Source organism: Camelus ferus, chromosome 1, assembly GCF_009834535.1.
Source record: "Camelus ferus isolate YT-003-E chromosome 1, BCGSAC_Cfer_1.0, whole genome shotgun sequence".
NCBI classification, from domain to species: Eukaryota; Metazoa; Chordata; class Mammalia; order Artiodactyla; family Camelidae; genus Camelus; species Camelus ferus.
The window spans coordinates 93,225,635-93,247,600 of record NC_045696.1 but is presented as its reverse complement, the minus strand read 5'-3'; the positions used below and the strand labels follow the sequence as shown (position 1 = coordinate 93,247,600).

The following is a 21,966-nucleotide window of genomic DNA, read 5'->3' as shown; positions in this document are numbered from 1 at the left end:
GAAAGTATTTTTTACCAGGGAGGACCCCACAGGGTCCTGTTCTGTTTCATTATGAATGTAAGAGGGCTATACTGAAAACCTTGGAGAGGAAGATGGCATGCTGAAATGACAGGACAGCTTGAATCTGACTGACAGACAGGATGGATGGGTGGGGAGAGCCTGGGGCCATAGCTTGGGTGAAAGGGCACAAACAGAGCCTGAGAGAGAATGGAAACCGTGAATGGGATGGACTGTGGAGGCTGTAAAATGAGAGCTGATCTGCCTGCAGGAGCTGCGGAGGGGGCTGTGTAGGAGGAGGGAGGAAGAGGATTCATGGATGATTCAGTAACATCGTCACACAGAAGCTTAATTGCCGCCTTTTTCTGAGGTGCTAAGTGATGGGAATACAGAGAGGCTAAGTTCATTAACAGAATGGTTAGGAAGACATGGCAGGGATCCGCCCTGAGAAACTCAAAGCCTTTAAGGCTGAGTGAGGCAGTAAGCTGAGGAGTTCAGAGAAAGAAATCGTGCCTAAGGTTTGGAGTCATGGGAGCTTCCGGAAGAGATGGGACAGTAGCTGAACCTTGAATAGTGGGTAGGATTTGGAAAGAATGGGAAGGGGAGGTAAAAGGCTGGGGTGAGGGGATGAGAAACAAAGGCACAGGGTAGGGAAACACAGGAGTGTTTGTGGCATGTGGAGCAAGCCCGTCAGGTTAGAGCAGAGTTTATATAAAAACCCAGAGAGAAAAAAAGAGAAGGTAGAGATGTTTGATTAGCCAATTAAAGTTTTTAATTTAACCCTGGGCGATGTCAACTGCTGACATTTTTTGAGCAAGGGGGTGGCCAGTGCCAAAGGGTCTTTGGGGAAGTTTTATCTGTGAAAGATGGGGGGAGTATATAGAAGTAAGGAGATGATACTAGCAAGAGGAGTAGTTGGGTAGCTTCTAGTCAAAAGGGACGAAGATGTAAACTGGGCTGACAAAGATCATGTAAAAAGTCTAGAAAAGAGGCAAAGAAGTTACTGATAAGCCCAGGGGAGAGCAAAAAGTACAGAGTTTTACTCGAGATTTCAAACTTGGGAGGCTGTGATAACCATTGTGCATGTATCAAAGTGTAAAAGTCCAGAGAGGACTGCCTGGAGGAAACCCAGAGAATTTAGTCTCAAAGAGATGGAGCCTGAAAGATGGCAGCCGAGCAAATGTGTCCAGAGGTGTTAGAAGCAGGGGCTTGAGGCTCAACTGGAAGACAGATTCCCCATTCCAGGTTGGAAAAATCCACACAGCTCAGCAATTGTTTGAAGTGTTTAATTGATTTATTTATTCAGAAAGTGAAGTATTTTCAAAAGCTAATTTGAGAACTTTACACTCTCTTGATGCAGATGAATTCTCAATTGCTCTTTTGTTTTCCTTGCAAAACAGTTCAACTTGTATGAGGTAGAATTTGGGGAGGACAGTGGAAGGGTTTTCTCACTATTTCAGGTGTAGAAATTGTGGGCGTTGGACCTCCTACTTGTGATACTGTCTTCAGCGGTAATAATTCCTATTTTATACATCTTTCTGTCAATTGTAGCACCTAGCACAGTGTTTTTGCACATTGTAAATACTCAGTGTTGATTGATTTGCATTTTGCTGCCAAAAAAATTAAACAATCTAAAAAAGAAATGGAAAGTTTTATTTGAGCCAAATTTGAGGATTATAACCCAGGAAGAGCATCTCAGAAAGCTGTGAGAACTGTCCCGCCAGTTAGAAATCAAGGCACAGTTGTATAAGTTTTTTGAGACAGAGGGCTGTACATTAAATTATGTATTATTGACAGTTTATATAATCCAGATCTAAGCGTCATCCTGGTGGGTCACGTGACCCCTTACAAGATCAAGAAGGAATGTTATCTTTTAAGGAGTTGCCGTGCTGATGCTTGGAGAATGTTGCTCTTCATGGTTGAGCAGGTATTCCTGCCAGTGGGGGCGGCTTGGTCAATGCATAATGCAGACACACAATGCACAGTGCAAGGAAAGGAGGCCAAAGGGTGGAGAAGAATTTTTTATGTTTAAATTTTTCTTGTCTTGCCATAAAATACGAATTTTATTTCACAATTTTCATCATAGTTCTCAAAGATAAAATGGTGGACATGAGAAGAACCAAGAAGCTTATAGACAATTTTATAATGACAGACTCTCCGTAAACAAGTGCAAATCGGATATCACATTTGAATTGCAAAAATTTTGTAAGCAAAGTCCAAGAAGTAATAACTCTAGCTTCAGGTCTTTACTACAGTGATAAATCCATTAACAATCCCACATCCCTTGGAGTCTCAGACATTCAAAGTTCACAGCACCTTGAAGAGTGGAGTCAGCAGCTCAAGTTACCAGAGTGAAGAGTAACCTTGTGTTAACGCCCGGCCCGGGAAGGCTAAAGCAGACCTGTATTGTTTTTTCTCATCTGAGATAGGAACTAGCAAGAACCTCAGTTATTTAAAGGAGGGGATGAAATGTAGATAGGAGGACCCAGACCTCTCAAGAATAAAACCAACCAACTACAGTAAAGGAGGGAGAACTATCCACAGGTAGTATTTGCCATTCCACCTGAGTTGACAGGTTATACAGGTGAAAAAAAAGGAGCATCAGTCTACTTGACTTGATCATAAAGAAGAAGCAACATGTCTCTTTTTATCCCCTTCCAAACTGCGTATATCCTTCATTTTATCTTGTGCTTTCTCTGGTCTTTCAGCTGCTCGACTTATCCAGAACATGGATGCGGCTGTTGAGCCTTGTACAGACTTTTTCAAATACGCCTGCGGAGGCTGGTTGAAGCGCAACGTCATTCCTGAGACCAGCTCCCGTTATAGTAACTTTGACATCTTAAGAGATGAACTGGAAGTCGTTTTGAAAGGTTAGTGGGATTTGTGTCTATGCATCAGAGATTTCTCTTAATATAGCAATTTTTTGAGATACAACTCTAGGCCATTACAGGGAGTGTCGCAAAAGATTCAAGTTGATAATCCCCCCAAGTTCTGTGGACCACCACTGGGTCTCTCTGAGGGCGGTGGACACTGAAAGGGATACGCTGGCATCTCTTAGCATTCCTGCTTTCATTTCAAGTATACGCGATAAAGCTCTGTTATCCTCAGAGGTGGCATCTTTACGCCATTGTACAGAAGGAGAAGTTAAATGATTATCCATGAATGCCGCTTGCATGTTCTTTCTATTCTGGCCTTGTGTTCAAGTTGCTGCAAGACGTTCCTAAGATTTGCCTCCCAGAGTATGTTTAGCTGTTCTAACCCAGCTGAGACGCTCTGCCTGGGAAGCTGAGAAAGTTGCGTCTAGTCCTTTGCTATCCTCCATTCTTTGTTCTCATCTTCTAGAAGTTACTTTGTAAAAGAAATTTTTTTTTGCTATTTTCTAATAACCAAACAAATAGAACAGTTCATTCAGTTCATCTGGAGCATGAACGGTACTATTGCACAAAGATAATTATTTTCCAACCATCAAGAAGACTGTCATATTAAATTCCTCTATAGTATTTGTTTTCCTTTTAATCTCAATTTCAAAAAAAGTAACTTCTCTGTGGCAGCACAGCACACATCACTGTTCACAAAAAGAGATAATCTAGTCAAAAAGACTTTCATCTAAGTTGGCTAATGAAACTGACTCCCAGTTCTGCACTAGGAATAATGATCTGGTGAGGAGCTTGGTTTTTCCTATAGGGTTTTGGAATGAGAGAAGTGTGAACAGACATACAAAAAAGCAGGTTTTTAACCAAACCTGCATTGAAAATGTTAATTACAGCTGCAAATGAGCAATTATATTGATGGATTTACTCAATACCCTATTTCAGATGTCCTTCAGGAACCCAAAGCTGAAGATATAGTAGCAGTGCAGAAAGCAAAAATGTTGTATAGATCTTGTATAAATGAATGTAAGTGCTCTTCATTTTATTTTATTAGGGGTATTCCAAAATATGCATAGACTTCATAATACATTTATATTCATTATTTTCAAAAGCTGCTATTGATAGCAGAGGCGGAGAACCTCTACTCAGACTGTTACCTGATATATATGATTGGCCAGTGGCAACAGAAAACTGGGAGCAAACATACGGTAAGACTATTTTCCTTGTTTTAAAAAAAAAATTTCCAGATAAAATTTGTCGTTATATTATAGTACCATATTAATGCACCAAAGTGTCTAATGATACACTTCACCTCTCATTGCTTTAGGTTCTTCTTGGACAGCTGAGAAAGCTATTGCACAGCTGAATTCTAAATATGGGAAAAAAGTCATTATTAATTTTTTTATTGGCACTGATGATAAAAACTCTATGAACCATATAATTCATGTAAGTTGGTGTGGCCAACAGCCAAAGTTATCTGTAAACTGTAATAAAACTTCTACACACAGTTGTTATTGGTATTTAGAAATGATGCATATTCTCATTTGAATTGCATGAGCAAGGAGGTAATAAATTCAAGGACAAATGCCTAGATTCCCAATTTTGAAAGTGTTTTCTTAATGCTGTGTTTTGGACATTCTTCTCTCCTTTCTGCTACCTTTGTTTTAATACCTCTCCCTTTATAAAATAAATAAGATTTATTATTAAATAAGTAAATAAATAAATAAGTAAATAAATTCACACCCCCTCCTATTTAGTAAAAGCACCTGATTTCTCTGTACATTCATGAAAGGAACATGGTCTGATTTACGTAAGTTATGCAGGTGGGAAATTCCCACTTGATTCCAAAAGATCATAGAAAAGGAATTTTGAACACAGTTTAGTTTCTTGCTAAAGAACGTCTGTACTTTTTTCTCAGTTAAGGTAAACAAAACACCATTCTTTTAAAATGGCTTTTTGGATTTTTTTTTTTTTAATGTGTAAGGCATTCACTTAGGTTTACTAAAAGCATCACCCAAGATGATATTAATACTTAATGATTATGTTTGGATTGGGCTGAAAAATTTATAGAGCTTTTATTTAGTTTCCTGTAAAGGAAACTGACTAAAAGTTGCAGGTTACAGAAGCATATTTATATCACTGTTGGATAACTTTTTATGGTCATTTTTATTAAAATCACGAAAGGGATTGAACCCATCTCTTACCTATGGTGGATCCCTTTTCTCCCTTCCTAAATTCTCCTCTTTGGCTCTCAAACACCAGCATCCTGCAAGATCATCATGAGGGGTTTTCTAAGGAGGGTCCGGAGGTTGGAGAAGGAGCAGGGCCCTTTCTGTGGGGATGCCTTCTGGCTTTTCCCTTACCAGCCCTCTGGGTTCTGTTTCTCTTGTATTGGCCTGGCTCTTCACAGCTGCTAGTAGGATCCTCAGTCTCACCCATAAATGCTTCAGTTTATCTGACCTGCCTTACCATGCAGTGCATAGGAGGGAACCTGACAAAGCTGCGAGTATTTTGACAGCTTTCACTGGGTATCAAATGGGGGCCGGACATGCTAGAGTAGAAATGAGTTTCCTCTCTCACACACTCAGCTGGCAGCTAGGTCTACTGAGGCCCGTCCTGAGCAGAAGTCTCCTCTACCTCCCTTGGGTAGAGGATCGCAAAAAAGTCTCTGGCAAGATTTCCACTACCTTAAAATTTCTAGAGTCACCATTGAGGTTTTCCACCTTGTATTTTGTTCCATCCCAATTAAGGGGGGGGGGGCAGAAGAGAATGTCCCGCAGGGGAGCATATTAGAATCTTAGGAAGCCACAGTGTCCTGTAAAAACATAAAACACCCCAGTCCTAGATTCTAATGTGTATGTGTTCACCTGTACCTTCTGTTCTGCATTAAAAATGCTTTCCAGTATATTTTTTGTTCAAGATTTCTTTGGTTTTTCTCAAGTATCTGCAGCATCATCTTCTAGACTATCTAACTACCTATCAGTTTAGCAATTAGAAGTAGTGTGGAAACCATTTCCTAATTATGTATTCACTCAGTGTCTGCGTTTTACTTTTATAAACAGCAAGAACACTAATATCTTGCTCACACAGATAGGCGTGCTTGTAATTTGTCCAAATGTTCTATATCAACCGAACAGTTTATTTTCTTCTTTGTATATTTTTTTATAGATTGACCAACCTCGACTTGGCTTGCCTTCCAGAGACTACTATGAGTGCACTGGAATATACAAAGAGGTAAAAACAAAAAGCCAACAAAATAACAAAACTACTGAATCATCTGGTGTAAATTCATAAAGAATGAAAAAGACTAAGGTCAAATTTATTTATATATTTATTTATTTATTAATTTTTCAATGAAGGTACTGGGGATTGAACCCAGGACGTCATGCATGCGAAGCACAAACTCTACCACTGAGCTGAACCTTCCCCACTAAGGTCAAATTTAAATTTAACCCTCTATGTTCTTCACTCAGGACAGATACTGAAAATCACACATAATAGTGAGCTTTCCTTGAATATTCTCAATAGGATGAATGAAGGTTTTTTTAAGAAACAAAGAAACTTGAAATGTCTTGGTTGTGTCTTGATTCTTAATATTTAAGTCATGTGACTTGTTTTGAAAAGTCGATTTTAAATGTTTTATTTTCCCTATAAACTGGATCATTTAAAAAATGAACAGATGAATCACGGTCTAGGTTGGTGTCAGTGAAGACCAGGGAATGGTCCAGTGTGAGATACATCTTACTCTGCAGCAGCTGTCCAGAGCCTTCTGATTTGACTTTCAGAGGACTACCCAGGTAGGGGCATCAGGTTCAGACAAACTTTTGCAGCCACCTTCTGAATCTGACATTAATCAGACCCCACAGAACGGCTTCTGATTGTCCCACAGCCTCGCCTCCCACAGGCTGCTGTTGATGTGCTCTTGCTTCTTGATGTAAAGGAAGCACAGGAGATAAACTTAGCAGTGTGGCATATGATTAGATGTTTGGGGAAGGTGTTGGTTCCATAAATGTTTTCCTCATTGTTTGTAGCTCGGAAGTAAGTTAAGTTTACTTTGATGATTCTAATGAGTCACCGTGTGCTGCTGTGGCTGAAATTACTTCTTAATTAGAATCATTAGCTCTGTATGTTTATGCTGAGCATTTATTTTGCCTAATTGTTAAGTTCAAATAACATGGAATAAATTCACTGTAAAGTATTTTTTTGAGTGACTATGCAACATCAAAATGAGGGAAAGGAAATATTATAAAAGTCCATAATTAATAGCACAGACAGTCAAATGGGTGTGGGATATTCTAGTTAATCACAGTCTAGGAATTGTGTGGGTTGCAGCTATTGGCTTTACAAGCTGTCCGGTTGCTTCCTATCGCAGAATCGAGAGTGATTGAAGAATTTTGGCTCATTATACTACATTTTCATTGTCATTAACTGGGATTATTTTCAAATTTAGAACTATGTCCTAAAAATATAAAAAATTTGTCCAATCCTAAAAAGGTGTACTTTTTGAATTTTAACGTTCCTGATATCAAAATATAACTGGCAGTCAGTGTACATATTTCAAGTGGTAAAATTTCTTTTTTTCAATTTTTTTCTTTTGGAAAGGATCCTGTTGTTAAGATGATGATGTATTTCTGCATTTCATATTCAACGCTATTGTGTAATCAAGAAAAGTTCTTAATCTAGAGCTGTCCATCATAGGCTTGAGTTTGATATAGAGGCATTTTGTTTAACCTGCAGTTTTGGGTTTTTTTTTTTTTTTTTTAATTTTCGATTGGTTACCAAGATTTTTTAAAAATGGAAGATTTTACTTGAGGATCCAGATCTCTTGATAAATTAGTAGAATTGGAAAGCCTAGGCCTGCATTCCTGTGTGGTAATTGGACAAAGCTGTTTTGAGTTTGCCCCTTCGGACAGGGCCTTTGTTCTCCAGACTTGGGCGGTCCTCATCTAGATGATTCATTGATTTATACTGACTTCCTGGTCCCTCTAGGCACTTGAGTATGCAAATTAATTGAGTCCTACTAATTCGTGGTGACAAAGAGACCCCAAAATCCTGTAGCTCAAACAAGAGGAAAGTTTATTACTGTCTCCTGTTCTAGTCCAGGTGAGGTAGGAAGTTCTGTGCCTTGGGAATGGCCGGGACCACACTTGCTTTAACCTGTTGCTCTGACGTCATCCTTTTCTAGTGTTTTATTTGTAGTCTACTTGGTCAAAATTGGTTCACCAGTGCGCTGTTCACATCTTGGGCCACAGGAAAAAGAAGAGAAGGAAAGTGATAGACAAATAATTTCTTTTTATGTAAGTGATGCAGAAGTTGTATACATTCCAGTGGTTAGAACATTGTCATGTGTCCACAAGTAAATATTAAAGATTCTGAGAAATGTAGTCTTAAGCTGGTTGACCATGTATGTGCCTTATTAAAATTCCATCGATGGGGACAAGTTTCTATGAATAAAAAGAAGGAGAGCTAGCAAAAGATCCCAAAGACATTTAGCAATCTTTTTCACAGATTGTATCCGCTGGTCTGGGAAATGCCATATTTGCAGTCAAACAATGAAGTGATGATCAAATCTAGAATTACTAATGTTGTGTTTATAGAGTTTGAGTGCAAAATCTGAGGCCCAGTGGTTTGCCCTAGAATGCTCAGCCAAACAGTAGTAGAACCAGAGGTAGAACTTTTGTCCCTGTCTCTTGCTCCTTCTATTACCTCGTTCCAACTTCCAAGAGTAGTACTCATACTAGTCAAGTTCTTTAAATGAGCAAATAATTTGGAAGACTCAGTGGCAGTGGCACTTTCAGCCAGGAAGTTATTATCAGCTGGAATCAGGTGTCCTCCAACCATCTGCATTAGAGTAGCAAACACACAGCATGCTCACTGCCTTGCCCCGCTTCCGTGACTGTGGCTGCTTCCTCCCTGAGCCCAGAATACATCTCAAGTCTGTGCTCCAGGACACAAGCAGCCTCTTTCCCGTTGAAGGGATTTGGCATATGAGATAAAATTTGTCATCTCCTAGAAATGGGTAAATTCTAGAATATTTCTGTACCCTCCTCATCTTAAAATCCATTCTTTTGGGGTGTTGGAGGGAGGGGAAGAGTGCCTTGCCATAGAAAAAGTTTTCAACTTTCTTCTTAATTCCCCATGTTATTTGCTACGTCCCCCAGTCGCTGCCACCTGTAATCTCTCACTTAGCTCCCCTGCATCCACAGCCAGCTATCAAATAAAAGTTAATTCTTGTTTTTCTAGTACCCTGCTATCTCTGAAAGTAGTCAGTCCCTTCAAATATTTTTTTCTCAGAGTTTTATTGCTTCATGAAAGAAAAAATTGTGAAAAAGATAGGGTATCACAGTAACATCTAGTGGAGAAGCTATAAAGCTGGAAGAAATCTATCATAGTATCAGAGTAACAGTGGTTTTCACTGATTTTTTTCACTTTATATACTTTAATATATGCGGCTCCCTTTGCCCGAAACATTCCATAAACACATGCCGTCTGCTCAGCCTTCCTCCATTTCTCCTCATCCTTTAAATCTAAGTTTAAACTTTACTTCTTCATGAAGGCCTTCCCTGGAATTTTTGACTGGATGAAGATACCTATATATTCCCACGGCACACGGGTTTCTGAATACTTTTTTATTTAATGTGTTTTACTTTTCTAGAGAACTGTAAGCGTAGCAGGAGCAGTGTCATGTCTCACTTATCCTTTGCTTTCGTTCCAGTACCCAGCTTGGTTTCTGGCCCTTAGTAATTAGCAAATAAATGTTGCTGAAACTGTGGATGAACAGTTGAGGGGGAAGATGTCAGGGAAAAGAGGAAAGAAAAGGAAGACAGAAGAAGCCAGTCTCTTAGATCCTCACCTTGACTCTTAGAGAAGTATGAGGTCTAGGGCATCAATGCTAATGGAATGCATTTCCTAAGCGTCTTACAAACATCTCATAGACCACGTATCCTTTTTCTTCTTTTCAATCTCCAATTATTTCTCCAATATACTCAGTTTGCTTGAGATATATTTACACATTCAGTAGGTTCCATATTTTTTCATCCCACTTTATTTTATTGAAAATAACCAAAAGAAGTTTTGAGGATTGACATGAGATCACCAACTTTTTTTTCTTATTAACCAAGAAAGGTGCTCAGTCTTTAACTAGAGAAGCCTGGCTTCTTTGCCTGTCACTCTAGCCAATGATTTTCAGACTATGGTGTGGCATCTGGTTTGCAGATATGCCTCAGGGTCTGGGGATGAGGAGGTGTCCCTTTTTGATCAAAAGGACCCTAATTATAGATCTCTTGATCAAATCATTACCCAAGCCCATCTCCCCAGGTCTTTTTTGATCCCTCCTTCCGGGATATACAACTCATCCAGGGAATCATCTTCTGTAATTCTACAACCAGACTTCCTATGAACAAAGCAAACAGCACCTACAAGTAAAGGAAAGCCCACTCCACTTCACAGAAGTGTTCTGGGGCTTTTGACACCGCAGGAAGGGAATTTTTATGTTGTGATATTTGGCATTCAAAATGTAAAATGCCTTGTGTCATTATACCACTAAGTGATGCAAATAGGTAATGCATTTTTTCCCCAGAATTGTATCTCACCTTCATTAAAGACAAAACCTATTTTTCTCTTGTTAAAAAAAACTTTCTGCTTTTCAAACTTATCATGTGCTTTTATTCTGGCAGATTTGAATGTTATATTTTGAGAAATGCATATTGTATTCCTCTGGCTATTGTTCTAAACTTAAATACTTCAGTTCCTTTTTGTTTTTGGTACTTTTCCTCTCAAAGAGGGAACATGCCTTAAGGCAGTAGAAACTCAAAGATGTATATATTTTTTTCACATGACAGAATCGTATGTTTTCTCAACAGTTACAGTTACTTATGCACAGACTTTAAGAGCTAAATGGGACATTAGAGAATTTAGTTCAACCCCTCATTTTATTTATTTATAAATAAGAAAACAGAGACTCAAATAAGTGAAATGATTTGCTTAAGTCATGGATTAGAAGATCCATGTGTCAGGAACATTCATTGTAAGCAATAGAAACCTATTCTGACTAACTTAAATTCTGTAAAAAATGTTTTCTGTTTCTTTGTTTCACCTAAATGTAAAGTTCCAGGGATGAGTCGGGCTTGGTGGGCTGCAAGGGTCAATTGGATCATCTTACCTCTTTTCCCGTTCTCAAGGTTCTCCCTTCTCTGTGTCCGAGCCCTTCTCTAGCAGGCTATCTCCCTTGTGGCATCAAAGATGACCACTGGCAGCCTTATAATCCAGAGAAAAGAAGTTCCATCTCTCCTATTGCCTATCAATTTCTGATGAAATGGCTCTGATGGTTCCTGCCTGAGCCACCTGCTCTTCTCTTGACAAATCGCTGTGTCCAGGGAACTGGCTTTTCTGATTAGCTAGTGGGGCGTGGCAGGGGAGGAGGAGGCCAGAGTCAGTAAGAAATTTAGAGCTCTTAGAAAAACTTGAAGTTCATAAAAGAAAAAAAAAAGTGGAAACTTTTTAGGGATGAGGATAGACGACTTGGAATGTGCACAGGATGGTTGGAAGCCAGAAAGAGATGAGCCAGGACCTGTGTACTGAATAAGAGAAAACACCATCCAGGAAGAGTCTCTAAGCTGCACCTACTCAGAAAAAAGCACAAGCTGAGGTTTCCAGTCCTTTAGATGAACAAGTATTGAACATGAGGGTGAACTCAGAGAGGATTTTGTTTGCCCACTTCCCCAAAATACAAGCTGAGAGAACTGCTCTGGACTTGGACTGAGAATAGAAGCCTGATGACATAGGAAGTGAGGGAAACTTACTCAATATGTTTAAAAGTTAACTTTATTTTTATTGAGCTTCTACTATGTGGCTGATGCTTTTCTAGGCAGAAGGGATTCCAGGGAAACAAGGCAGAAACAGTCCTTATTCGCATGGAACTCAAGTTCCAATGTGAGGAGATAGACAATAAAGAAACAAGAAAATAATCTAAGGAAATAAGATGAATGGAGATAGTGTTATGAGAGAAATAAAACAGGGTGATATGATACATGGTAAACGAATGGGGATAGGGGTCAATGGATAATTTAGATGTAATTGGATTTTTTTTTTAAATTTTGTTTTTAGTTGAAGTATAGTCAGTTTACAATGTTGTATCCATTTCTGGTGTATGGAACTGGTTTCTACAAAGATCACTCTGATTTCGGTTGACTTCATAAAGCAGATCCTGCAAGAGAAACTGCTGACCTCATTTTGTCTTTTCTGGGCACCAGGTGACTAATAGTCAGGAGGTTGCACCCAGTCCAAGTATCTGTATTTAACAAATATAAAGGAGCTTTTGAACTTGGATTTAGTGGGTATGACAAGAGAAATTTTTTAGATCAGATGAACCCAGTTTGTAAAATGAACTAAGTGCAACTTCCCAAACATTTACAGCAAACCTTAGAAGTTACGCAGTAAGTTCTCCTATGAATCTGAAGGCTCTCTCATTAATAACCTGATGAAAGCACCCAGTAGTCTCTGTGCCAGCCCACAGTGGGCCCTCTTGTGTCCTGTTTCTCCTGCTGCAGAGCCCTGCTAGGATTGGGGGCCGTTTCTCATTTCTGGTCCCCAGGAATGACTGCGTGATTCTATGTCGATGTCCGTCTTTGGGGAGCTAGTCTGTGTTCTGGCAGCTGCATGATCCTGACATACTGCTTCAAGTGGGGAAAACTTCCAAGCCTTTTGAGAGGAAACATACTTCTCCTGCTTGGTGTCCCCTGTGTGTTCCCCCAGGAAGCTTTCTGTGTAGCATTAAATATCCTCTCCCCACTTCCCCAGCCAGTGGCTAGGAATAGGACAGTTCTGTGACCTCTCAGTCACTTCATGCCCCACGTTATGTCTTGGAAAGGGAAAGGCATAAAATTGTTAAGAGCTCGGTGTCCCGGAACGGAATCTTTGGGAGTGAAACCCTGGTGCGTAGTTGTTAGCATGCTAAGGTACACAAGTATCAGCTAATCCGACTGGAGAGCTGTTTTCACTTTAAAGGGAGGACTACCTAGATATTTAGGGGTTCCCCACCATAAAGAATTCACTGTATCAAAGCTTCCACTAGGCTGCCTTATGACTGTCAAAAATGGTAACTGACTCGGGTCCTTGTCCTACTAACTAGTTACTCTCTTAGTGACAGAAAAGAAAAAATGAACTTGGATTTAAGATATCCTGGCCAATGTACTATTTAAATGTTAAAATGTATGTTGGTTAGTTTCTCCCCAAATTATACCAATTACTTTATTTGGCATTTTACACATCTAGTATCTCAAGGAAGAAAATGAATACCTTAAGGTAGAATCGTATCTTGTAGAAAGAATTTAACAGTAGCAGTAAGCCTGGGTTCTGACAGCTACTAGATAAATTTGGAAGCCAGGAAAGATAATCAAGATACTAAGACACATGTTTTAATCAGTCACTTTGTAAAAGTTGCCAGGTAATGGAGCTCATTAGAGGGAGGAATGTATTCCATGCAGCTGTATTAAATACTCAAGCATCCTGGAAGCTAGTGGTATCATGTGCTTCCAATTTTCTAGGAAACTTTACCAGCTCAGCAGACTAGAAGCATCGTCCAAAGTTCTCGTGCTTGCCAAGTTCGATAGTCTTTAAATATATCTGTAAAGATAAAGATACTGGAGTAAAACCAGTTTGCAAGTCAACGAAATACAGGAGGACATTCTTGTAATTGTTTTCTCACCTCATTAACAAAAAAAGCATCCCATAGCGTAAAAAAAAAATCTCAGTAGATTGATACTGGAAAATTCAAATGACCATTTCCTTCATAGTCAGTAGTTAATTCCCTGGTGAATGTAGATGAATTTATATGATTTGAAATACAATTCATTCAAAACACTGCATGCTTATATTTTGGAATAGTTGGTCCCATGAGGTATGAACTCAGACATATTTGTCTTCTTCAAAGTGAAACAAGAGTTCTGATTACCTTTTACTAGGAAAAGAATGGTGTTGGCAAGAATATACATAGTAACATCATTTATCCTTGTTACCTTAGTGATTAGATTCATAATACAGACGCACAGCTGAAAAACAGTTCTACCGAGTAGACAGAGATGCTAACTAGACAGCCTCAGAGTCACGGGGTATCCTTGATAGAGAGAGCCCTCTCCCCAGGGAAGTGTTTACTTAGCATTTAATAAAGGTCATGGAATGCCAGTATCCAGACCTTAGTTAAAGATCTCTCAACTTTCAAACTGATAATGACTTTGTACATTTTGCTTAGGTTCTTGCTTGATAAAATATTTTCATTTCCCTGTAAGTTTGATCCTTTTAATGAGTCTGTGAATTTAGATGTGCCTTTGTGCTCACAGTGACAAGAAGTGTGCCCCTTTCACTGATAACCAATTAGTAGGTTGTAAAACCCCCTGGAAACCTTGGAAGTGTTAAGCACTCCACAGCTTTCCTTCCTGATTACCCCACACATGAGTCTCAGAAGGATAGAAGCACCCGTGGGTCCCAGACTTGTGTGGTGTGATCACTGTCTTCTGCTTGTCATCAACGTGGTGCTGGAACTTGAGTCTTGAGTAAATTTTAATGTGGTGGGATTATAATAATTTATTTTAACTGCTGATGGATAATGGCTAAGTAGCAGTGGATTGAGATTTATGAAAGCGGTATTCAGTTTCCTGGGTTTGACACCACTCTGAACTTGAATAAGGCTTTTATATATTCTGTAAAACACTGGTAATATAAATAGCTTATAGTTTACCTTCACAAAGTTAAAATGTATGTGAAGATAAAATGAAAAGAATTTGAGTTCTTAGAAGAAAACTGATATTCAAATCTGTGGTATCTTAGAAATTTCAGAGTAATGGGAGCCAACTATGGAATTAACTAAAACCCACAGATTTGTGTTGGGGGAGCTCATGAGAACACAGTCTCATTAAAAAAAAAAATACTGCTTGGCCAGAGGAGACAAATAGAAGATATCCTAATAATATGATATGAGTTCATGGCCATCTTTTTCATGAATAGGTAAAAAAATATACATATATATATATATATATATGTATATATATACACACACACATATATATATGAGCAGAGAAAACCTGATAAAAGGAAATTTGGTAAAGGAATTGATTATTATTTAAGAAAAAAATTCTAGTTTATTGCTTACCAAGTGTTTTGCAACTGCATTCTTATTAAAGCAATTTAATTGATTAAAAGTTGAAAATCAGAAAATTTCCACAACTGAATAGTTAAAAACTTTATTGTTCTGCTCTAATTTAAAGACACATTGACTTTCTAAGAAACTGTGCAGGTCATTTCTTTTGGGATTCAGGACTGCATTTCTATTTTATTGTGCTTTATCTGTTACTAAAAATTAATATTGAATTGAAAATAAATTTCAAGTGAAAGCATTGTGATGAATATTTAGAAAGTTCTCCAGCAATGTACTGTTATTTATTTCTTGCAGGCTTGTACAGCATATGTGGATTTTATGATTTCTGTGGCCAAATTGATTCGCAAGGAAAAAGGACTGCCCGTGGATGAAAATAAGCTTTCCTTGGAAATGAATAAAGTTATGGAATTGGAAAAAGAAATTGCCAATGTAAAACACATTTTCTCTGATACACTGTATAATGGCAACCACTTTTTATGGCTTTCTCCTCTCTATCATAGTTTAAGGGTAAAATGTACAACCCTTAGCCAAATGATAAAAATGCATAGCTCAGTAATGGATCATTGACTTCAAGAGGACCTTTGAAACTGTGGAATTTTATAGTAAACCAGGTTCTAGACATCCAGGAGACATAATAAATTTGACAAATATTAAAATATAAAATATAATGACCTATTATAAGTGGATTACATCAAGATCATAACTATTTATAGTCAAACTGTTGTTAAGATGCCCTTAAGAGGCAGGACACGCTTGATTGCTAACTATTCAGCAAAGCTGTTTTAGTTTGATATGTACGATGTTACTTTATTTTATTCCAAAGTTGAAGGTGACCACAGAAACTGTCTCTGTCCCTTTGCTAAGAAGTATTAGCCCCTGAACATGACCACACTAGCGTGATGCCACTGAGTTCAGACTGTCAGGCTGCTTAATTAGCTCAGGGGAGCTTCAACACGAGGAGTTTATCAGCAAAGCCCAGGGATGTTTTTCTGAGTTTTCTCTAGTTCCAAGTGAACCCTTAGAGTCTGAGTTGGCACATTCTTGTCTGATGTTCCTCTGATGGGGACTGTGGTCTCAAGAATGAACTTTGTCTAATCAGCATCTGGGTTATTGATTGAACTTGTGGTCAGTTTCAGTCTAGGATCCACAGAGCTCTCTGACATTACAAACAACAACCTGCAATCCTAAATCCCCATCTGCGTGCCACTGCCATCAGAATCTTGAAGACTGAAGAGCTTTGAGGAATAATTTTAGCTTTCCTGGGGCTACGTGAAACCAAAAATCTCCAATCAGAACCACATTTTGCTTGGAGCTGCAGCTGGATGAATGACAGTTTGATGGGTTACATGTGGTTCTGTGTTGGAAACAGAATTATTAGAGGAGAGCAGTTTATTGCCCTGGGTTTTTATCACTGTACCTTCCCAGCCTGTGTTCTCCTTTGATCAGTCTCAGCTCTGTGGTAGTTGTATCTTACCTCAGGGTTCTTTGTATGTATTTTCTCTCCTCTCTTGGACTCTGAGATTGTGGTGGGGTCTTAGTCATCTCTGAATTACCTATGTATCTCTAACGGTGTCCAGCATGTTATTCCATGCAGATGTTACATGCATAATTTTTAAATAAATATGTAAACAAGACCTAAAAGAGAAATTGGAGCCATTGTCACTTGAGAAATAGCTCCCACTTTTATTTTTGTCCCTTCTCACTTAAAATTGCTTTTACTCCTTTCAACCACTAGTTGAGGAGTGGTTATTGAAATTTTCTTTTTTGATTCAGAAAAACAAACAAAAAAAAAACCACATTCATAATAATACTGGATCCTGTTGATAGCACCAAACTTGTGAGGCAACATGAGAGGACAGTCACAAAAGTAGTTGCTAGCACTCTCTTCAGATAACTTGCCACCTAACTGTGCTATGTACTAGGAATTTTCTCTGTCTTACTTGCTTTAAATTCTTGTAGAAATCATTGTGCTTTTTTTTTTTCCTGTCTGAATTTTAACTGGGACCCTGAAAGGCGGTGGTGGGAGACAGAGTATTAGAGAGATAAATTGGAGATAACTATTTCAGAAAGTCACTACAATGTGAAACAGTCACAGACACAATGAGCTGACCATTAGCCACAGAGGGAAAGAGGCCTGCAAGTATTGCGTGTGGCGTTTGACAGTTATCAAAATGCAAAAAGATTTTTGAAGAAATTTATACTCGACACTGCAGCCAAATCTTGGTAATTGTTAACCGAATATATTTAATATCTCTTCTATTTGTCTCTTCCTCTTGATATGACAAAATAAATTCCCAAACAAATACAGAAAAGACTTTATATATAATTATGTTGTACCTATCCTATGTTTCTTTTTACCTTATGTATAGCTATATTTTCCTGAAGAGTTCTTAGTCTAAAATAACAGTCGAAAATTAAATCCATAGGCTACAACTAGATCTGAAGATCGAAATGATCCAATGCATCTTTATAACAAAATGACATTAGCCCAGATCCAACGTAATTTTTCATTAATGATCAATGGGGAGGTAAGTAGTTTTATGTACTCTCTTATTGTGCCATTTCCAAAATTAAAAGGTTGAAATGCAGTTTGTTAAACTTCAATGATTTCTTATTTATTGAAATAAATTGAACATCAAAATGAATTTAGATGACACCAACCATTTGACTTCATGAAAAGATCTGAAAAAAAACTATTTGAAATCATTATATTTATATTTAGTCAGGGTGAATTTCAAAGATAAAAGTCCTTTCCAGGCAGCTGTGCAATTATATTAGAAACTGTCAGAAAAAAAGGGTTTGGAAACATCAAAACTGGAAATCCTTCTGGAAGACCATTATATAGCTACTGGTGGACAGTTAAATAATAGAAGTACCAGATTTCTTTTTAACTCCAAAAAAGGATAATTTACTCATAGAACTTGCTGTGTTCTCATCAAAGCCATCAACGGGAGTGTTCAGAGCAATAATCGAAAAATAGAACAAAAGAAACAGAAAATGTCTGTAGGTTCCATTTATAAACATCAATTGACATTTTTTTGCTTAGTTGTAATTCCTTAGCTAGTATCTAATAATCTCTTTTAAAGCTATGCATATATTCTTGTATACTAGCCCATGATTGGGAAATGAAGCAACATTCATAGTAAATCTACAAACCACCACATTCAGTGATGGAATTCCCTTTGGAATTGCAGTAAACGAGGACTTTTTAAAGGCATAACTCATTGAATTAGGAATTTCTTACATAGAACTTTTAATATAATACATGTTTAATAAATATGTTTGGAAAGAATGATCCAAACCACCAAAGGAAATCAAGAAATTACATAGCACCTCATACTTAATAAGCAGTGTATTTATATATATATACATATATATATATATATATATACACGTATATATATATACACACACACACACACACACACATACATACATTATATATTTATATAATCATGGAGCCCAAGATACTGGCAAATAAACATTCTCAAACACTGAAATGTGGCATTTCAGCAAGATTTCCATAACCTTCATTTCTGTTTTTTCTTATATCCATTGTTGGTTGAATAACTACAATTCCCATTTAAAGAATAATAGATAGGATTCCATCTTTTGGCAGCTCCAGACCCAGCTCCTGAACTGTAAAAACTGCACACGGATAGACCCACTATTGATAGCTTAAAATGTACTTTGTTTGTCTTTGTTGGACCATCTTATGTTGTGCCATACCTCTGCTGGGACAATAGTGTGCTTTCATTTACAGCACGATCTCCACTGAGAGGTATTAGTGTGTTCAAATGGATTGTTTATTAATATCCACTTTTAAAAAAATAAACACTTTATATTCATTTAAATTTTTACGTAAACCTAGGAAACTTTGTTTACAGCTGAATTTCTTTTTTTGTTTTTTTAATGTTCGTTAGACCAAGAATATGACATTGAGCCTAATTTCTAGCTCTGTGTTCTCTACACTTAGAGGCTTTGCTTTTGCTCTTAAATGGTTGGTTCAATTCTGCTGTTTAAATAATCATGCTGCAGAACTAATTTTTATTCAAAAACTAATTGAAGCAATTGAAGAAAAACCCCAAATAAATATCAAACTGACCACTGTGATAATTATATAGTGATGCAACTGACACTGTAACCATGTCTGACCCTTTAACCATGATTGAGTCTTGGAACCAAGGAGAGAAATCCATTATTGCTGAATGTTTTGTGCCTGCTTTTTTTTCCAGCCATTCAGCTGGTCAAATTTCACAAATGAAATCATGTCAACTGTGAATATTAATATTTCAAATGAGGAAGATGTGGTTGTTTATGCTCCAGAATATTTAATCAAACTTAAGCCCATTCTTACCAAATATTCTGCCAGGTAGGTATGTCATAGTGACCATGTCCTCAAAGTTTACATTTAATATCACTCTTTAGAAGCTTTGCAGCCTCATCTTTTTTGTTGCTGGGTGGTGGGTTTTTTTATACAGAGATCTTCAAAATTTAATGTCCTGGCGATTCATAATGGATCTTGTAAGCAGCCTCAGCCGAACCTACAAGGAGTCCAGAAATGCCTTCCGCAAGGTGAAGAAAAAATCTCTTTTCTTAAGACTTAAAGCATAAAGAGACACATGGTTATGAAGGCTTGCCATGTACATTGCTAGACTGTGGTAAACTTTGTCAAGAGACAAAATGCCAAGTGTTGGTCATTTTGACCATGTTTAAGCTATGCTGCCCAGGAAAGCCAGTTTTCGTGGGCTCTGCTGTCCTAGGATTGTCTACTCTGGTGCCATGATTGAATTGCCCTGGAAGAAGGTGCATTTGGTTATTTGAGCAGTTCATGAAAGAATACTGGCTTGCTTTTTGCTTGTGTTAAAAGTAATTTCAGGGATGTCTATCTCAATTAATTTGATTTTCAGCTGCTCATAGCACACTAGACATGCAGACAGATGGACTACATTGATGTGGATAATCCACTGAGAATATACGTACCTGGAGATAACTTTAAGGCCTTTTGTTAGGCTGTAGCTACATTATTTAAACAGTCGCCATTTTAGCCCTGTTGTGAGGCGACAGGGCAAGGGGGATTGAGGAAGGAGAAATTCTCCCAAGGGTATTGGTTGGTGTCATGAAAAGGAAATATCGCTCTGATTGTTTGAAATTTTTAGTTTTTATCCTTTAAAAGAAAACATAGACGTATTTTTTAGATTAAAGAATGTAAAAATGGTCCTTTTGCTAAATTTCCCTTATATAAGTCAATCCCTTTACTGGTACTTCAATTTGTACACATGCAGTTCTTCTAAGTGCTGGAAGTTCAGCAAAAAAATTAAAAAACAGGAATGTGTTTTCTTGATACCAGATCTCTCCCACGTTACATTTATTGAACATTACTTCATACTTATGTTTACGCAGTGGTGGCAGTGTTATTTTGTTTTTTGAGGGGGATGGGGTTATCATCTTTTTCTAAAGCCATCTAGAAGGATATTAACTTGTAATAGCCAAAAGTTCTACTAGGACATGCTACTGAAAGTATACCTTATTTCCAGATCATATGTGAGGAGTAATTCAATTGGATTACGTTTTATCCTATGCATGGACATGGTGCCTTGTGAGGAGAAGCAATGAATGTTTCAAGAACTTAGGAGACATAAGGACTAGAGTCCTGTGACGTCTGTGCTCTGACCACCCTCCAGCCTTCTACTCCTGGTCAAATGCCGTTTCCTTTTTCTCTCCTACAGGCTCTTTATGGCACAACATCAGAAACAGCAACTTGGAGACGTTGTGCAAATTACGTCAATGGGAACATGGAGAATGCTGTGGGAAGGCTTTATGTGGAAGCAGCATTTTCTGGAGAGAGTAAACATGTGGTAATGTTTTCACACAGTACTCTATCAGAATTTGTTCACTGATGAGCAATTGCAGTAGTAGTCCATAATTTGGCTAAAATTTTATTAATTGGCAGGGAACTTCTGAATCACAGTTTGCGAGTGTTTCCCAGTAAATCTCATCCTCCCTTCCCCAAGGGCCTGGTTATGTTTCTGATCCTAATATTGTTTAACCCCAAACCAACTGTCCATTTTCCAGAAACAGTGTATTCACAATCCCTAGTCACCTCTTCTAATGATGGTAATTTATAAACTCTTCTATTTGTAAAACTGACCAAGAATTAGTATTTTCTTAAAAACTAGAAAATAAGCCAGGGTTTATTTGAAATATAAGACATGTACTTTTTTTTTTTTTTTTTAATTGTTACTGAAATGAAGACGGGGAACTTTAAGTCATGGTGAAAGAATCTATTTAAATGCTATTTCATGCTTAACTACTACCACTAATGACAGCTAATATTTTATGTTAGTTCTTTTTTCATGATAATGGAAACTACTACATTCTAAAGATGATTTTTATTAATGTATACATTAAGAACAATTTAATCATTAGTTTTGATAGGAGCAGTGTTGCTTTAAAAATATAACTATCCATATATATCCATTTGTTTAGATCCACAGTTTGTCTATAAATTTACATTTATTTACATATCATTGAATCACATAAAGAGAGCTTATAGCTCTATTGTTTTAAATTTGTGTTACAAAAAATTAGTGGCCTAAATTTGTCTTCTGTTCTTTTGGTTTGAGGTTGAGGATTTGATTGCACAGATCCGGAAAGTTTTTATTCAGACTTTAGATGACCTTACTTGGATGGATGCTGAAACAAAAAAGAAAGCTGAAGAAAAGGTAAAAAGCAAGGCAGGGCTAACTCTCAAGGGAAAATCTCTTTATAAGAAAAGTTTAACTGTTAAGAAATTTTGGGAAAAAATATAGTAATCAAAGATTGCATAAAATAAAAACAAGCTCCTTTAAGAGGTAATATTTTCAGGAATAGTTTTCATGGATGAAGATGTTTTTTTCAATGAGTTTCATCACTTATTATTTCTTTGTAACTAGCTCCTACTCTCCA

At 37.6% G+C, this 21,966-nt stretch overlaps 1 protein-coding gene across 5 annotated transcripts in view; it reads left to right on the top strand.

The window, feature by feature from the left end:
* Positions 1-21,966, top strand: part of MME (membrane metalloendopeptidase) — a 93,255-nt gene that overhangs the window by 30,115 nt on the left and 41,174 nt on the right. For all 5 annotated transcript variants that reach the window (XM_032485887.1, XM_014562383.2, XM_032485900.1 and 2 more), the window contains exons 4-14: positions 2,706-2,867; positions 3,813-3,893; positions 3,980-4,075; positions 4,195-4,313; positions 6,036-6,101; positions 15,313-15,447; positions 17,445-17,546; positions 19,254-19,390; positions 19,500-19,593; positions 20,748-20,876; positions 21,645-21,743. In XM_032485887.1, coding sequence (XP_032341778.1) covers positions 2,706-2,867; positions 3,813-3,893; positions 3,980-4,075; positions 4,195-4,313; positions 6,036-6,101; positions 15,313-15,447; positions 17,445-17,546; positions 19,254-19,390; positions 19,500-19,593; positions 20,748-20,876; positions 21,645-21,743 — 1,220 coding nt within the window. The remainder of the gene's footprint in view (positions 1-2,705; positions 2,868-3,812; positions 3,894-3,979; positions 4,076-4,194; positions 4,314-6,035; positions 6,102-15,312; positions 15,448-17,444; positions 17,547-19,253; positions 19,391-19,499; positions 19,594-20,747; positions 20,877-21,644; positions 21,744-21,966) is intronic.